General features: G+C 36.1%; 1 protein-coding gene across 2 annotated transcripts; it reads right to left on the reverse strand.

The window, feature by feature from the left end:
• Positions 1-215: 215 nt before the first annotated feature.
• Positions 216-18730, reverse strand: nptna (neuroplastin a). Of its 2 annotated transcripts, none has more exons than XM_053642294.1 (8): positions 18389-18730; positions 7419-7593; positions 5914-6008; positions 4322-4455; positions 3102-3375; positions 1699-1708; positions 1154-1230; positions 216-989 (listed from the first exon to the last, which is right to left on the reverse strand). In XM_053642294.1, the coding sequence occupies exons 1-7, from the start codon at positions 18453-18455 to the stop codon at positions 1170-1172; spliced, it is 816 nt and encodes a 271-aa protein (XP_053498269.1). In that variant the 5' UTR covers positions 18456-18730; the 3' UTR covers positions 216-989; positions 1154-1169. The 2 variants fall into 2 exon arrangements, with proteins under 2 accessions (XP_053498269.1, XP_053498268.1); XM_053642293.1 differs by having other exon boundaries at positions 1699-1720.
• Positions 18731-19771: the final 1041 nt, after the last annotated feature.

Below are 19771 nucleotides of genomic sequence, written 5' to 3' on the forward strand. Positions count from 1 at the left end.
TTTCCAGGGCTCAGTCTTACTCTGAACAGTGCACTTTGCTATCAATAACAAACCTATCATAGTAAAGCTTTAACACACAACCAAAAGCCATTAGTAAAAAATGCTTATTCTGCTTATTCTACTATATGTGTGTGTGTGTGTGTGTGTGTGTGTGTGTATATATATATATATATATATATATATATATATATATATATATATATATATATACGAACAAATATTGCATAGGATAAAAGCCATGCTGTATAGTATGCTTATGTAAAAAGCTAAGTCATAGATAGACATGGTTTAGCATTAGAAAATGACTTTACCAATTCAGAATTCAGAATTCTGAACACTTAGTGCAGCAGAATGGATAACATTCAAATAACTATGGATATTTCCAGTGGTATGATATATACATAAAAAAAATAATGTGCAGTATATGCAAAAATGAAACATTACAGGACATTGTAAAGCCCTTATCCATTATTAACCTATGACTTAAATAAAGTTAACTGATAAAATGATAAGCCACCTTACCAAAAGGTATGCAGTGAAATGATAAACTGCACAAAAACTGTCATACCAGAAACATGGGGCATATTGACTTATAATGCAAAGTTGAAGATTTGTGTGGAATATAAATATTATCTACATGGTGTCACTCTGAAATACACAAATATAACCTCATATCTTTCTCAAACAGCAGGTTAATATATTGCATGCACTACACATCCCTATTGTGTGATATGAAAAAGAAAAGGCATTGTGAATAAAAGATAAATATTGAAAGCAACACAATCATGCAATAAAATGTTCCTAATATTTACACCGTTATTAGTAATGTTTCTCATCAGACAACCTCTTGCTAATACATTCATAAGGCATGCCTTGAGTACTCATATATATTGAATGTCACCAGTACTTTCTTAACACCAATATATGCTTTCTTAAATAGTGAACTCCTATGTGTTACGTTCATATGGTCATGATATGAATGTCTTCATCTAAATGAAACAAAAAAGAATAGAAAATAGATGGTTATAAAGACAAGCTCGTCATTTTAAGCCATTTCAACTGCAGGTACTAATTATGCTAGTATAATTTCTATTATTTAATGTTTGTAAATAACTTTGCCATTATAAGAACAAAGTGGGAATATTTCACTTACTGTACTAGTGGTTGGTTTAATTTGTATTCCTTTGACGTAAGTTTTTCTCTTTGTGATTGTTGGTTGAATTAGTTTTCCTGGGAGACACCAAAGCATCATTCAGCATTTCAAACAGCACCACAAGACTGCTGTATTGCAGTGCCATGACTAATTTTTACTGAAATCGCCTTGAGAAGAAGTGTAAAGGATATCAACTTTAATATGCTCACACATAAAATAAAAATTATAGTCGCAAAGTTCTATGCCAATCTTAACTTATTCTGTATATTAATACAGTAAAAACTGTCAACCATAATATATCACAATAAGGCCTTAAACTAAGATAGTTTGTGAGACATAGGGTTGATATGGACAGAATAATGTGTTGTGAGTATGAAGCACCATATAATAATGCCTTATATGGTGATTCATATTTAAAATAAAAGAAAAAGACATTGGACCTTATTGCTATATGAAAATAAATGTTTCTGAGGTGTGTTAAGTACCCACTATTAATAACGCTAGCTATTTGGTATATAAAAGCAAATGGGTTGTCTGATACTTACATTGGCCCAGCTGATTCATCATCTTGAGCAGATTAGGAAATAAAACATTAACCATGTTAGACAAGGAGCTTTAGCAATGTTAACAAGTCTTACAAGCAAAGCGTATGACAGATTTGAAGGAATTAGAACATGTCAGATATGTTCTAATGCACTGGACTCGATCATGCACAATGTCAGTCACTATATCTTCAGGATGGTTAATAATGTGGGCTACAGGTTAGTAAAACCAAAATATCATGTTCACATTAAAAGACAAAAAAAAAAAAAACAAGTGCTGTTTTTGAATTTTTTTTAGATCATTCAAACAATGCTGTTAAAGGTATGATAGTAATGAAACATTTGCGTTAATGGTTTGTGTGCATGATTTTCTTTGGCTCTCTTACAAACACTTAAAGTGAATGATAATGGCCGAATGTAAAGCATGTAGAAATGTCATGCTCATGTCAACATAAATATAACATTTGACCATGTAAGTGAGTAAAAGAAATTCTCTATGATATCAGTTTAAACTCAAAACATAAACAAGGAAGATTCCATTTCAAATAAAGTATCTAGCAGAAACATAATGCAGTATAGTGTAAGATGTCTGGATGGACAGCAAACTTAAACACCATGCAGGTTCTCTCACTTACCACCCAGTGTTTTTGGTTATGCAAAGTGGGGAGAGAAAGGCGTGTTATAGTATGAAAAAAATCTATATAAAAAATTAAACACTACCACTTTATGTTGCAATAGACTGTTCATGAAAAAATAAGACCACCAGATGGCACTATTCAACAGCAAACCTGAAAGTGCAGCACGTTTCAAAACTGCAGCAAAACCCATGTAAATCCAGTCAAAAGAGGCCCATGTTTCTCATTTCTGGCTTTAAGCAAGCTACATGTGTTACATAGCCTTCAATAATTTAATAAGCTGAGGAGTAAATGGAGCTCATCTTCACTTTAAAGCGTCTTTAGATTATACCTCAGCAGAATTAATAATTTAATGACATTTCTCCGGTCGGATTAAAGCCACTTGAGTGACCTCATTTGTGTGTGTGTGTATGTGTGTGTGTGTGTGTGTGTGTTTGTGTGTGTGTGTGTGTGTGTGTATAGGCTGGTCCTGTTTTAACTAAATTATTAAGTGTGAGAGTGTATCAATATCAGTTCCACAGAGGATACTCTGAAAGGCTGTAAGGACAAAACAATGGTGTGATATCATCACACGTCTGTCAAATCAGTCCCAAGAAAGTCACCTAATTATTAAAATGTCAAGTTACTTATAGAGAAATGCGTATACAGTATTTAATCTAAAATACAATTGACCATATCCTAACCTTGACTTTTATCCAAAAAAACTGCATAATATTCAAAAAGTGCAAAACAGTTTCAAGATCGTAAGCCTGATTTCACATATTCACTCACCATCTGGAACGTCGTCAGGCTTCTTGCGTTTCTCATAGATGACAATGATGAGGATCAAAATGATGATTTCAGCAAGCACACCCAAGAAGGGCCAGAGAGGAGCCAGGTGACTCCGCACACGAAGCACTGAGGTCATACGAGAGGTGCCAATAATATTGGTGGCGTTGCACTCGTATTCTCCGGGATCAGAATTGATGTCCAGGTTCATGATTGACAGCTGTGTGATGTTGCCAATGCTGCTGATGAAAAAGCGGCCGGAGGAGTTGTCAATCTCCTGCAAGAATATGATTAAGAAATGTGAATTCAGAGGAAGTTACTGGGTTAAGTAAGTAAGTAAGTATGTATGGCTTTGAACCTTATGTGTCAGATACAGATAGACCAATCACACCAAGTTTGTCCTTTTTTTATTTAAATTTTTTTGATTTATCGTTTTCACTTATTGGAACCCATAAAAACAAAGCCTGCCCCCCCGCCTCCCCCCTCCCCCCGCCACCCTTTTTCTTTACACATCTATACAAGACTCTTTCATAATAGTGAGATACACCAGAGGCGAAAGATTCAAAAACATACCTAAAACTGTCTGTTTATCACTAACAAAGATTTCAGACAAAAACTAATCTCTATAGCAACCAGCAGCATGAGCAATACACCAGGCAGAATGACAGCGCATCAGTTATTTCTTAGAAATTTTTTGTTGACTGAATGAAACAGTCTACACTGACAAATTGATATTCTAGTGTGATTCTAGTTAGCCTGATGTCAAATTTCACAGAGTAGAAGCAACAGAGTTCACATCCTGCTGGGGGCAATTTAAAGAAAAGTTATGATTATATAATTATACACCCCTATATAATATAACATATAATTATATAATGCGTAATTTAAGCTGAATAATTTAACTTATGTAATGAAAATAACATTATTAAATTCATTCATGTAATGAAAATCACTGTGCTGCATAGGTACGTTGTCCCTGTTATTCAGTTCATTTGACATCACGTGACATCACAGTCTTTACTGGCATTAGGACAACATACAAGAAGTCGTAGACTAACTCTAGTTTTGTGTAACTCAATGATGCAGTGGGTTTTTGGCTCACAACATTTTCCACAAGGTTAAGAGATTATAATTTTGAACAAATCAAGAATGAATGCCCTTATGAGATTGATCAGAACAGAGATTGATCAAAACTAATTTGCTGGAATAACAATGAAACATACAAAAAAGCCATTGCTGTCTAACTTGCGCCAGGACCAGATAGGATTAGGGTAGCCAACGGATTTGCAATAGAGGAGGGCGTGCTCCCCCTCATTCTTATTCTCACTGCGCGTGTGTCCTGTGATGTCTGGAGCAGCTGAAAGAGAAAGACAAAAGGACATAAAGGACATAAAGGCACAGTCTACACAAAATTCCTATTTTAATAAATCTCTTGTACAGCCGTTTACATTTTTTTCAAGGTATGAAATATTTTAGCAGTGCCATTCAATTTAGCTTTGTAATAAACTACAGATGCTTTAAAAGTCAAAGCCAAAATTTTAAACCAAATGTCATATAGAATAAACTTTTCAAGGGAAATCAGAAATTTAAGGCAGCTAAACTGTTTACTATGTTCAACTTTTACTACATCCACTATTAATGCTGAAGTTACTTCCTGGATTCCTCTATAGGTCTTTTTGTATATAAACATATTACACAAATTATCACCATAGTACTGCATTCAGAGATACAGCAGGCTTTCAGCTTTGTCAGAAGAGAAACAGGTATTCAACACTTCTCATCAAAGTATTGCATAGTGGTATACAATTAAGATCCAAGTGCCATTCATATGAGGAAAAGGAGCATTTAATCACCAATCCCTTGGACAAGACATCATGTGGACAAAGTATAACCAGTGAGAGAGAGAGAGAGAGAGAGAGAGAGAGAGAGAGAGAGAGAGAGAGAGAGCGAGAGAGAGCGAGAGAGAGAGAGAGGTGAAGAGACAATATAAACACCTCAAACTCCATTTCCACACACATTAATACCTCTAGACACATGCACCTTGCTTGTGTGATGAAAGTATATACTTAATATGGTTTTTGAGGCAACCAAACAGCATCACGCCACACTCATTCTCTGGTCATGCCATCAAGCCCTTTACAACATTCTAAGCTTTTCTTCTCCGACAGAATATTTTGCAGAGTACAGCAAAATATACACCAAAATGTAGCCTGTAATGTCAAAAAAGCGATCTTATGGCACAATTCACTACTTCTGTATATTTACATCAATCAAGATGGAAAATTGTAGGAGACAGAGAGAGCTAACAATCCTGCACAGTCATCCTGGCCTCCATTTTAACACCTTGCTTCATGACTATGTCCTTCAGTCGCAGTACTCTGACTGAGTCAGGTTTTCAGCTGCTGTTGCTGACGCTTGCCTTTAGGCCATACAGAGCCAAAAAACAAACATGTGATTAGGGTGATTACTAACCCTAATTTATACTTAGGTGCCAGGTTGCAAATCCAGTGTTAAACAGGACATCAGGAATGTTGCCTATTTAAATACACTGACTCAGAATGCCCTATTTGAAAACAGACTTATTTAAAACACATAAAAGTGCAGTAGAATTAAACAATTATTAATTATTATTAAGCCTAATTTGTAGCCTTGGAGAAAACATATAGAGGAAAAATCAGTATATGTCTGCTAATGTCTTTGAAAAGACAGGTGTATACTGGAAATCTATCATTAAATGCACTTGTAGTTCTGAAAAGGGTACAAACTAGCAACCTTAATCTGTTTAAAAAATTGAGATGACTTGAGAAAATCCTACCTTTCACTTCAATGGTGGCATTGGCAGAAGGGCCAAGGTCAAATGTATACACACACATATACTCCCCTGCATCATCTGCCCTTGGTTTAGTGATTCTGTATAGAAAAAATAGATTTATTAATGACATACAGTAAGGTGCTGCCACTTGCCCTCAATTGTCAGCTCTGTGGGCTGGTGTTTCCAGTGACGGCATAATGTTTGGAACAGTTGCTGCTTTCAGTGACATTATTAATATTAGTCAAATACAATGTGAGTCAAAAAATAATGTGACATAAATTAGAGAAAGTAGAGACTACATGCAAAACTAAAAATGTACTACTGATCCAGTGTTCTCAGTAGCCACTTTAAACCTTTTTACAGCATTTTCATACTGATTAAACTACTTCATTTCATAAAGAGAATCAGTCAGAATAACTGATTTGCAATGATGGTTCCCTCTAGAGAGACAAACAGCCCCACACTATGCTAGTGAAATGTTCCCCACAGCATGACAAAGCCACCACAATTTTACTTTTAACACCAGCCTAACATGAGCTAAAATTGTCTTGTGTGCAGTTGATTAAAAGCCAACAGCTGCATGGTTTTTATTTCAAGTATGGAATGTAAGTCAATGCAGCATTTAAACCACTTGTTCTTCAGTTCTTCAATAATAAGACACATATACAAAAAGATTTTTCAGCTTACTAAATGAATTATGTTGGACTTTGGACAATACTAGCCAGTCTTGAGACCTTAAAAAGAGGGAGAATTTTTGAGTCTGAAGTTTGTGTCAAAAGCCCTCAAATGAAATTGTTGGTGATGTCTGAGTGATCAAAGAAACAGCTGTCCATAAATTTAGAGAGTCAACCAAGCGTAATGACTGTCATCAAAAACTGATGCCAAATGATGTTAAAGATTTCTTTTTCCATTTTTTATTTTAGCAATAAACTTGCTTGTGTTGTGGACTGGGTTATGATAGGCTCCAATAGATATTTGGAAATATGAATATGAGAATTCCAAGTAAGGATCAACTGTTCTCTAAGAGAATTTATGGAATTGCCTATTTTGAAGAAAAAAGAAAGAAATCAGAAATAGTTTATAGTTTCTTGTTTGTATAAGTAATTCATTTGAGAGTCAATTATTATATTAAATGTCTTATATATTTTCTTAATTATATTTTTCAATTTTGCCATTTTTTTTGCCAGAATGGGTGTGCAAATTTGTGTTTTAAGCACAGTTTCATAAAGTGGTAGTGTTACTGCATGTGGGCAGTTTCCAGAAAAGCCTCATGCTTGTTGTCCAGGCTTACACTAATACGTGTCCACAACTGCTGTAGTATCATGCTCTGTGAGGCAGAGAGGTAATCAAGATTAAAATCTTAGCAAAATATACCCCGGTGTGTATCTAATTGAAATTTGTTCAATGAATTGTATTTAGTATGATAATTTTGTTAAAAGCACAAAATATACCAATCATAAAATATGTTGTCATTATTTAAGTGACATGTGATAGTATGCAGTGCCTACATGTACTCAGTGGCCCTCAGGTCTGTCCGTGTCCCTTGGATTTCCTTCCCATTCTTCATCCAGTAGCTCTCACTTTGGGTGAGCGGAGAGCTAGTCAGGTTACACTGAAGTGTGACTGATGTCCCATGGAAATCTGTTGACAGGGTGACGTGGTCTGATGCGGTGATTAATGGCTCTGAAAACAAAGGTAAGACAATATAAAGTTCAGTTGTACTGGGATAACCATGTTAATTAATTCTGCAGATATTCTGCTAACGGCAGTTCAAACTGATTTGTGAGAACTACACTATACAAATATAGCATACACACACACACACACACACACATATACTGTATATATATATATATATATATATATATATATATGTATGTATGTATGTATGTATGTATGTGTGTGTGTGTGTATGCTATACACAAATGACAGTATTCAAGCCATCAGCCCGTGAATCATGTTGTGTTCATCACTTAAAAACATGAGTGCCTGTGCAGAATGATTCTGGGAAGTCTGAAAAGCTACTATGTGCAGTAACAGCAACATTAACACGTTTGTAGTTTTATGTATTGTGAAATTCATCGTCACATTCTGAATACTAGCAATAATACAGCGTCAATTGCTGTGACTATTATTAAACATATATAACATTTCAGGGTTAAATAGGAAATTAGGATAATATATGTATCAACACATCAACCATTATATATATTATTATACAGTGGATATAAAAAAAAAGTCTACACACCACTTTTAATATCTACTGTAGCTATAAACATGCAGCCAGAAAAACATCAACAGTAGCAACAATCACCAAACCACTTCATCCCTTAAAATTCAATGTGAAACCAAAGTCAATAACATTAAATAGCAGCAGACAAAGCACATGATAAATACAGACAATCACAATATATCTAAATCAGCCAAATATGGCCAACTTTAGAATTAGATGATTCAGTTTTCCAGATGTTAGTGCCTCCATTAGAGTGATTAAGCTTTAAAAATAAAATAAAAAAGGGTCGCAGAGAACAAAAAGCCAAAACAACTTTTAACAGGCACAAATCTGCATCTTCAGGTATTGCAAAAGAAACATGAAATATCTGCACATGAATTATGTTATATAATATGTATAACTTCGCTGCAATCCACACAAGTTTATGTCCGGTTAGCCCAGCTGAAGCTGTTAAACATTGCATTTGTCGTAGACTATATGGCAAAATGTTTATGGACACCTAACCATCACAATCATATGTGTTTGTTGAACATCCCATTGCATAATTTGTCTCCCTCTTGCTGCTATAAAAGCCTCCACTCTTCTGGGAAGGCTCTTCAGTTCATCCCAAAGGTGTTTAAAGGGATTGAGGTCAGGCCTCTGTGTAGACTTAAATTCTTCCACTCCAACCTTGGCAAACCATGCCATTATGGACCTCATTTTGTGCACAGTGATATTGTCATGCTGGAACAGGTTTGGGCCTCTTAATTCCAGTGAAGAGAAATTGTAATGCTACGGCGTACAAAGACATTCTATGCAATTCTGTGCTTCCAACATTGTGGCAACAGTTTGGGGAAGGCCCAGATATGGATGTGATGGCCAGGTGTACACATATACATTTTTGCCATATAGTGTAAATGGTCAAAAGCTGTGATGAAAAACAAATAGGCCAACAACAGCTGGAGGGATTGAAATACATTGAAAGATTAAGCCAGCGGCTCCACAAGCAACGGAAAACATTTGGCATCCGTCAGAGCAAGCAGGAGGAAGCACAAGAGATGACAGCAGTAAGCAGCAATGTTGCTTCTGAGTCAGCCAAGAAAAAAAAAATGGTGCTAGGCTCTATAAGGATGAATTCTAAGAAGTTGGATTTATTAACTATTCCACCACTAATGCAGAAGCTAGGCCAATGCGCCTGCTGTGTCAATTAAGCCAATTGAACGCTGCTCCCGATGAGCATGTAGCCCTCTCTTCTTGTGAACCACAGTGGAACCAGATAGTTGACAGTAGACAAGCCTGCCCTTCTAATTAAATAAGTGTAACTTCTTTTGTGCTATTAATTTTTTAGTTAGATTCATTGTTTATGTTGTATGGGTCAAAGTAAAAATAACTGACAAAAATATGGGTCACCTGAAAAAAGTTTGAAAACCCCTTAGATAAACATACCATTTTTATAATATCCATTGTGCTGTTTTTTTCTAGAACATGTTTCCTGTATCATCTCAGTCCACCCAGTCCTGTCCCAGCTCTCCAGCACTCTGCCTTACAAGTTTACTAACCACCCAAACCAGTTATTGTCTTGTGTGCAATAACCACTGTTATGTTAGTATTACGAAGAGATAGGATTGATAACTTTTCTGGTTGCAGTTTATTGTATTCACTACAGGATGTAGATAAAGACTCAGGATGACATTATCAAGTTGAAAGCTATTTACTTCAGCTTAGTGGCAATGGAACATAGCACGATATGTCATACAGATCTTTACAGATAAGGGTTCCAGTAGAGAGTAGGTGGGAGTATTTGAGTAATGTGTAGTTTAACTTGGGTGTGAATAATTACTAAACTGAAGTGTGGTACAACATCACTAAATAGGGCAACAATGCAGAAGGCTAGATAATTAGGATCACTTATTCACTGTAGAACATTACAACAATTCTCCAAGTTATAGTGTTGGGTCCGAGTCCACCTTTGTTGAGTTTGAGTCGAGACCACGTCCTTAACCAATCAAGTCCGAGTCCGAGTCCAAAAGGGGCCGAGTTGGACTCAAGTCCGTGTCCTTAATGGCCGAGTCCCAGTTGAGTCCAGAAAGTAATTAAATTGAAAAAAGATTTGAAATTGCAATTGTAAACTCAACACTGAGCTTTTAAATTAATATTTTAACCTCCACAAACCAATGGCAACATAAATGTAACAAAAAATACCACTATTACATCTTGCCATTGCCATTAAATATTTTTATTTCATGTCATCAACACCTCAACTAGTTTCCTATCAAAAAATGGTTTTAAAGAAAAAAGGGATATAGAGGTATATGTAGAACTTTTATTACATTATAAGTGTATGAAAGTACAAATGAACCTGTTTTGTTATTGTATCACACTATATTGTGTCCTCCAGTTCAAGTTGATATTTCAGTGATTTGATGAGTCTCTCCCACAGTTATATGGTCTGAGAGAGAGAGAGAGGACAGTGTAGAGATACATTTAGCAGCAGGTCATAACAACAAGCTTCATGCTTTATTACTGCTTTTAATCTGTCTATGAATGACAACAAACTCATTTCTGAACACAGCTCTGTTCTTGTAACTTTAACCATCGGCAGGGTTTTATGATATTTACTACATTGAGAAGTACATTTCACATTTTACATGAAATTCAAGACTGGAATCACCAAATGCTGAGGTTTAGGGGTGGGAGATATGACTACAATCTTATTTCGAGATAACGTTATGTTTTCTCAGGTAGGTCTATCAGTATTCAAGTAAGAAATACTATGGAAATTGAATAAAGCAATTAAATGTAAAATAAAATAGACTTCACTGTATGACATATCCAGTAATTCTTATTAAAGTTTCTGAAGATATTCAGTCAAATGAGTGAGGGAGCGGGCGATTTTTCCGTGTCAAGTTCAAGTACAAATTTACCCAAGTCCGTGACAAGTCCAAGTTCATTCATAATTGGTCTCGAATCTGGACTCCGGTCCAAGTCCAGGATCGAGTACCCCAACTCTACCAAGTTATCAATTGTAAAACTTATGTTAATTTGAGTTTAATATTTATATTAAACTGAGGGCCTTTTATACAGTTAGTTCATCATGCTCATTTCCAAATCTTTATCTGCTTTTCTGTTACTGTCCTTGAGATTTCTACAATGGTGTGTTTCTAATATTTTGACCCTGTGTTTGATACTTCTTTGGAACTTGGACTGTTTGCAAAACTTTAATTAAAATGCTCAATAACTGTACCCAATTCCTCAAATTTATCATTTCCAGTGATTCAATATGTTAGAAGTTAATTCAAGACGGTGAAAAACTTACTTTCTGTAAAAAAAACTGTAAAAAAAAAAAAAAAAAAAAGCAGCTATTGCCATTGATTTTAGTGAGATTATTGTGTTGAAGGACATTTTTCTCTCACTTTTTTTCTGTTATTCTCTGGAAAGTCACTACATAAGGATGCTGTATCTTCATCACTGATGCTGCAAGCACTACATTTAATGCACCTTCTCGGCAACTTGGTCCAACATATCCACTTAGATGATGGATTCTGCTGCAGGTCAGCGCAGCACAGTTCTCTACTCTCACTGCACTCATAAAAATCCCAATTCTGTACTGAATTGCATGATGACAAGCAGTTTCATCATCAGACACTCCCTGAGGCGAAGCATCTGATCTCTTTCTAGCCTCCAGCTTCAGGATTATGAAGGTTGCAATCTGAATGGCTCTCATCATTTTTGTGTACGCACACTTCCACATGCTGCTTTCCAGCTAGAAAACAAACTTAATATTAAAATAAGATTTTTAGAGGATGATAAAGCCACTACTGTAGATTGACAGTGTCTATAGCATCCAGTCAAATAAAGGCATTAGACTTATATTTTGTGTTGATGGACATACGTTGTATGTTCTATTGCACAGGTGGTAAAGTACAACATTGCTAGACCCACAATGTCCCAGTAGGGTCAAAGGTTTCAACAAAGCTTTTAGAATGTCTATTAAGATTGAGGAAGTGTTGAAAGTGGTAAATGCTGCAAATGGACATAAAGAGAAAAAATGTAGTTTTAAATTAAAAAGATTATAAAATATACAAATCAAAGCAAACAGAAAAAATGTATTCATTACATGAATAAAATTTTAATAAGGCAATGGTTGTACAGAAGAGAAACTAGACAGATAAATATTTCTAAATACAGGGCCCTTAAAATTCAAGTCGACGGATGAAGCATGATGACCTTGAATAATGCTTCTGCAGCTAGAATACATTGATGTTCCATGTTTCATTGAGACATCTATGTACTCTTGTGTGGGTGTGCTCTGAAAGATGACCTCTGTTTCCATAGTAGCACCCTACAGCAACAGAACACCTAGGACCTATGTCATCAGGGGAGGGAGGGCCCACTTAACTACTCAATATTCCTTAGTGAAATAGTGACTACTCTTAAGGAAGCAAACATTAATGTGCAGAATGTGTTAAAAGAACATGTCTTAGTGCAGATTTAACCAGGAAGAAAATTAAGCAGGAATCGAGTAGCAGCCAGTATATTAGTGAGTATTAGTGAGACCAGAAGGTTAACCATTAGCACACTCTGAGGAGCTGCTGTTGATGATACTTGAAGACCTTCAGTGGACATGTACACTGAAGCTCTGACGATATTAAAGTTATATCCTTTAATCATATGCTTTCTATGAAATGAATCGAGTGAGCAGACTGTTGAGGTTTTGTTGAATTCAAAAGCATCAAAGCCTGCCATGTTCCAATATGCAAAGACCAGGAAAATTCTAGGAGAGTACTATATGCAGTTATGAAATAACTGAAGTTCAGGAGCTCCACCTTTTTCCTATAGTTAACATCCGATAAATTCCCATCTCGCTTTTTTCAATTAGTAAAGGTTCTGTACCTACCACCTCCCCGTCTCCTCCATACAATTCAGTAACTCTTATCAAAGAGTGTTTTAATTTATGTCATTTAGCTCAGGGTGTGGTCTACACTTACAAAATATGAAATGTTGCTTTACCAGGGAAAGAGGAGGATGTGTGTAGGGTTGGGTACAATTCACATTTACATAATTCATTGAATTTCCTCATGACGGTAAAAGCGTAGCATTTTTTGTGACTGCCACTCACACAAGAATTTTTATTCAATGCGAAAATACATTATGGTCTTCAGAACACATTTTCGAGCAACTTAAAGGTACACATCTTGCACTGTGTACACACTTTTTTGCATGGTGTATCAAGAACAATCAGAATTGCCAGTCTGTAGTTTCTGAATTACACAGAAATGCTTTTAAAACAGTATCGTGAAGGCTAGTGTTAATTTCGTTAATGAAAACTATGACAATATTTTTTCCATGACCAAGACAAGACAATGACGAAACGACACCAATGTCATTAGACACTGTGACTATATCAACATCTAATATTGTTGATAAAAAAAGTTTAGACTAAAATGTAGTTTTAAAAAATGTAAACTTTACCAAAATCGCTCTTTATAATTCATCGACAAAAAAGAGGAGACAAAATATTATATATTGTTTTTTTTTTCTAAATTACAATCCAAACATCTAGTTCATTGGATGAAATGAGCAGTAGTTTCTTTTCCTATGCTGTGAGCAGCATATCAAGACTAAGCAAGCACAGTGGGGAGTCACTTCCAAGCTAGCATTCGTTAAATAAGGACCAGTGTTGGGTAAGTTTCTCAAAAAAAGGTAATCCACTACAGATTACTAATTACTACTTTAAAATTGCAATTTGATTACATTATAATACTGTATGTAAAGAGTAATCAGATTACGAATTACTTTCAAAACCATTCAAACCTACAAAAATACACTAAAAAAAGTTGGATTTATTATAAAACTTGCTTCCGGTGTTGTCACTGTTTGTAGGACTACCAGACCGATAAAATATAAAACTTTTCTAACTAGGCTAGTTTGGTGTTGCTAGCCAAAGAGAGGCACAACTAAGCTATGGGTTTAGCTGCTACAGTGCCGTGCAAAGTACATTATCTTTCCTTATGCTCTGCTCATATCATGTTCAAATAAACTGGAACTCATATAGATATTTACACACCTTGTTTTCCTGCTCAGCATGAGAGGATGTTACTGTTTCAGTTTCAACCCCTTTACTCGTTTAAAAAATACATAAAATATAAGCGTATATACATTTTCCCTCACACTGACTCCGAGCTCGCGTTTGGCAGAATTGAGACCTGTCAGCCAATAAGACACGAGAAATTCCACGTATTTTCCTGTAAACCCTGTCTGATTGGCCTCGCCTCCGTTCATTGAAGATATAAAATTACAACACCACCGTCTTCTTTTACTGACGTTCAGTTACGTAGTGACAAATCGCTCCAGATGGAGAATTATTCAAGGCTAAAGAAAAAATCTTTGGGGCTACAGCCCCCAATGCTCAGTCCAGGTTACACTACAGGCAGACGTGCAAAACGTGATTTATTTTAAAAATGAATTTTACTTAATGTTGGTTTCTTAACAATAAATTTGTAATGCAGGTAACATTTTTATTGACATCAGTAACTGTAATCAAATTATATAAATTTAAAATGTAATGCATTACATTACTGTGTTATCAGAAAAAGTCCTTAGATTACAGTAACCCAACTCTGATAATGACAGCAACAGTTGGACTTGAGAGAAAGAGAAGATCTGATATTTGGGCCCATTTTCTCTATAATGAGCCTGTGAAAAAAAAATGCCTTGTCATATCAGAAGGGAAGCAATGTGGACACAGAATATCTGGAAAGAACAAACCTCAAATGGCATATGAAGGCTAACCACAAAGAAATTGAGGGAGGTTAACATCTTGGTGGGAACGCTACTTTTATTTTTTTTTTAGCTATATTAAGACAACTATATTATAATAATAATAATAATAATAATCGTATAGCTAAAAATGTCTACAGTTTTCATTGACTAAAACGAGACTAAAATATTTTTATTATTTCTTTCACTAAGATAAGTTTAAAATGGCCAGACTTTTAGTCAACTACAATTTGACACACAAAATAAAACAGAATAAGGTTGAATAAATATTATATAAAAAACTATCAAGGACATTGGACACAGGACTATGACTAAGACTAAATTTAAAAATAGTTAACGAAATGAACACTAGTGAAAGCGCATTCTATTTAATAGAAACCTAACATTTAACTTTAACATTTAACATATTTTGACTGCTGAATAGAGGCACAACATTTTTAAATACATTACACATACTGAACAATTAGTGGCAGAGCTATGGAAAATGTCCTGATTAATTAACAAACTGTAGACTGTATCATTTATGCTTGGTATTCATATAAATGTAATTATGATCATACAAATTCCTGCTCAATATCTACACAGTGGGTTATTTTTTCTCCCCAAACACTATGTTGAGCCTGCTGACTAATTTTGCTGGGTTCATTTCTCTAAAACCGACTGCAGGGTGATTATTTTTACCAGCACTTGGGTTTCTATACAAAGTTACCACACACCTTTATTTTACTCATGCACAGAAATATAAATTTATTGAGACCATTCAATTTGGCCATTTGGCATAATTGAGTATGATGAATAAGCTACAAGTCCTTCACTGACCAATATTAGCTAGCTTAATAGCTATCTAAATACAACACTCAAAATGATGATTTACTGAGTACTTAAAATATACACCAATCAGCCATAACATTAGAACCACTGACAGGTGAAGTGAATAACATTGTTTATCTCATTACAGTGGCACCTGTCAAGGGGTGGAATATATATTAAGCAGCAAGTGAACCATCACTTCTCAAATTTGATGTGTTGTAAGCAGGAAAAATGGACAAGGGTAAGGATCTGAGAGACTTTGACAAGGGCCAAATAGTGATGGCTAGACGACTGTGTCAGAGCATCTCCAAAATGGCAGGTCTTGTGGGATGTTCCCGGTATGCAGTACCTACCAAAAGTGGTCCAAAGAAGCACAATCGGTGAAGTGTGAACAGCGTCATGGGCGCCCAGGGCTCATTGATGGGCATGGGGTCTGATCCCACAGAAGAGCTATTGTAGCACAAATTGCTTAAAACGTTAATGCTGGCTATGATAGAAAGGTGTCAGAACACACAGTGCATCGCAGGTGAGCATCAGACCTGGACCATGGGGCAATAGAAGAAGGTGGCCTGGTCTGATGAATCATGTTTTCTCTTACATCATGTGGACAGCCGGATGCGTGTGTGTCACTTACCTGGGGAAGAGATGGCACCAGATGCACTATAGGAAAAAGGCAAGCCAATGGATGCAGTGTGTTGCTCTGGGCAATGTTTGGTTGGGAAACCCTGGGTCCTGGCATTCATGTGGATGATATTTTGACATGTACCCCCTACCTAAACATTGTTGCAGATCAAGTACACACCTTCATGGCAACGGTATTCCCTAATAGCAGTGGCCTCTTTCAGCAGAGATGTGCTGGACAAACAAGTCCGATCCATGGTGGCCCACCTCACAACTTAGAGAACTTAAAGGATCTGCTGCTAACATCTTGGTACCAGACACCACTGCACACTTTCAGAGGTCTTGTGGAGTCCATGCCTCCATGGGTCAGCACTGTTTTGGCTGTGTGTGTGTGTACCATTATTATTATTATTATTATTATTATTATTATTGTTATTATTATTTTTGTTATTATTATTATTATTACCAAAAGTATTAGTAACAAAGATCAGAAGAGCACCAACACAATAGTAAAATTATGCAAGTTGGGTTAAAATAATGCAGCATTTGTTTTGTCCAATATTTACCCAAGTTGGGTTGGTTTCAGCCCAGAATCTGTGCATTAATGAAAAAAATTGAATAAAAATTCTCTTTAACAAATTACATATAATAAACATTGTTTAAATCTTGCAATCTGCTCAAAAGTCCTCAAAAGCTTGGAAGGAACAGAATTCTGAAACACTGTTGTCTACAGGGTGGGAAAGAAAGCCGTGCTCATAGGCTAAATAGGTCAATGCCTAACTGTGTGTGAGAAGATGGAAGAAAAGACTATCTAAGGGAAGGTGCAACCTGATCTCATGGAAAATGTCTGATGGCATCAGGTTGTATAAATCAGGTCAACGGAAAAGCTGAACACATCTTAATTGTTTTGTAGCTGTTCAAAGTCTAAGAAAAGAAATGAGTAAACAATTCTTCATCCAGACATACAATCATTCTTTTTATACAAGAATCATGCAGTATGATCAGAAGTTGTATTCTCACAGTATGGCAGGAGAGCAGTGAAAATTCAGTCATGTTGCCCTCCTTAGTCTCTCAGTGAGGCTACAGCTAAATGATGCATTTACACTGTGCGGCCATGTTCCGGGGTGATGGTGCAAGCTGCTTTTCTACTGATCTGAAACCAGTGGCTTTCTTTCTGAGGATGAATAGAAGAGGTGGCGCTGGTCCTCAATCTGTGTCCAAAAGGGCCACCCGAGCACATTCCTCAGGTTTAACACCAGATGCCTCATCGGCTATAGACACACATGACATTACCAATTACAGCGTTTATGCATTCATTCGTTAATTTACGGCCCGTTTAACAAAACCGAAGTGCTGGTGATGTTTCTTTATAATCCCCTCTGGAGGCTGTAAGAGGGCCACCATGAGGATGCTCTAACTGCGGCAGTGCCTCTCTATAAATAGCACCATGCAGCAGATCGAGCTGCTATTTTCGGTGCTGCAGGGTGCCTATGCACAATTACTTATCTCAGCTTAACATCATTTTCATTTTCCACATTCTGGGCGTGAATACAGTTATATTTGCAGTTATATTTGCTAAAAGTCCGAGTGATGTATGGAAATAGCGCATATCCCATCTGTAACATAGCCTATAGATATACAAGTCTGTGTTATACAGGTGTGTCTTTATCGGTTCATTTAATATGGATCTGTTTACGATTTGATACCTAAACATTTTGTCATTAAATGAGCTAAAGAGTACAGCATGTTCGCTCACATCAACCCGAAAGACACATCCTCTATATTAACATATTTCCTTTTAAATAAAATAGCTGCTTGCTGGTTTATACTGCTTTGCCTCTTTACTGTACATTTAGGTATCACACACACACACACACACACACACACACACACACACACACACACACACAAATAATCTTGCATCATGCACATCATCACCATCATCATCATTATCACCATCATCAGAAGGATTACCGTGCGCAAAAACAGAACAACAACCTTGTTCTGTAACCTGGCAGCCACATGAAATTTGCATAGATCATAAACAAGCGTTACCGGCCACAGCATACACCGCATGCAGCACCGCCACTCCGAGCACCAGCATCACTCGATTCCCAGACATCTTCTGTCTCGGCTGGCCGGTAGACTACCTAACACTCTGTGTGTGTGGGGGGGAGGGGGGGACGACGACTCTGCGTCGGGTTTAGCCGATGATAAAGATAGACTCGTTAGAGTGAGAGCGCGAGCCTCGGCGGAGCCTGAACCGGGTCACTGAGCACGCTGGTCGCCTAGCAATAGCGGGCGGTAAGCAGAGAGCACCTGCTCCATCCACCCACTGTGAAACACGAGAGCGCAGCAGCGCACCAGAGCCTACTCTCGCGAAATCCCGCGATATTTCATCGCGTTGACTGGGTACAGATTTTTTGAGGTGCGAAAAAAAAAAAAGATCTGTTGCATTCAAACGAGGATAAACCATTCATATACAGTTTTGGACAAAATATTAATTAGATCAATAAACGCGGAATTATAGATTATTAAAAGTAAATATGATGCAGTGTCTAGGCTATTTAAAAGACACAGGTTATACTATTAGGCTAACAAATTATGTAGGCTACTGGAGAAGTCATTCATTGGGAAACCGAAAAGAATAGCTTAACCTTTTATATTTATTTGTTTTAAAAATACATTATTTTATTGTATTGGGTTTTTTTAATTTACATGATTGTATACTTCTAGTTTTAGTACACTATTAGTATTAGTAGGCTATTTAGGACCTATTATAAGCATTTTATACACCAGTACCACTTTATGGCATCTAACAGTAACATCAGATTCAAAGAGAGTAAACATACTAAAAACGCATTATAAACCATGGGGCAGTTCATGCTCTCTAGATGATTACTAGCCATTGGGACTGTTTTAAAGCAAGGAGAACTCAAGGTCTTCTTTCTAAAAACTTTATACTGCCACCTGCTGAATACAGGAGGCAGTCACATGTCTTGAGAAGTTTCATATGGAAACCCTGTGAAAGAGTTGCAGTGTTCGTGGTAATAGATTTGGTTTGAATATTTGGTTTGAATATTAATATATTAATATTATATTAATTATAAAAATATAATTCAAATTTAATATCAAATTAAAAACAAAATAAATGCATTGAAAAAAGCTTTGTCTGCAGTAATTTTGTAATTTTGACTTAACATCTCGTTATTTTCAAGATATTATGTTGTTGTTTCGAGTTATTTTCTCATTATTTCAACATCTTTATCATACCTTCTGGTTCATGGCTTTTGTAGATTAAGATAATGGGAACACAAAAACTTGCTATTGTATCAACATGCACTATAGGTGTAGTATATATAGTTATTCATTGGTCCTTTTTTGGTTTGTGTTTACTCTTTTAATTTGTTTTAATTCTGATTTATATTTCTTGTACAG

The sequence above is a fragment of the Ictalurus furcatus genome, chromosome 14 (genome assembly GCF_023375685.1).
Source record: "Ictalurus furcatus strain D&B chromosome 14, Billie_1.0, whole genome shotgun sequence".
Lineage (NCBI taxonomy): Eukaryota > Metazoa > Chordata > Actinopteri > Siluriformes > Ictaluridae > Ictalurus > Ictalurus furcatus.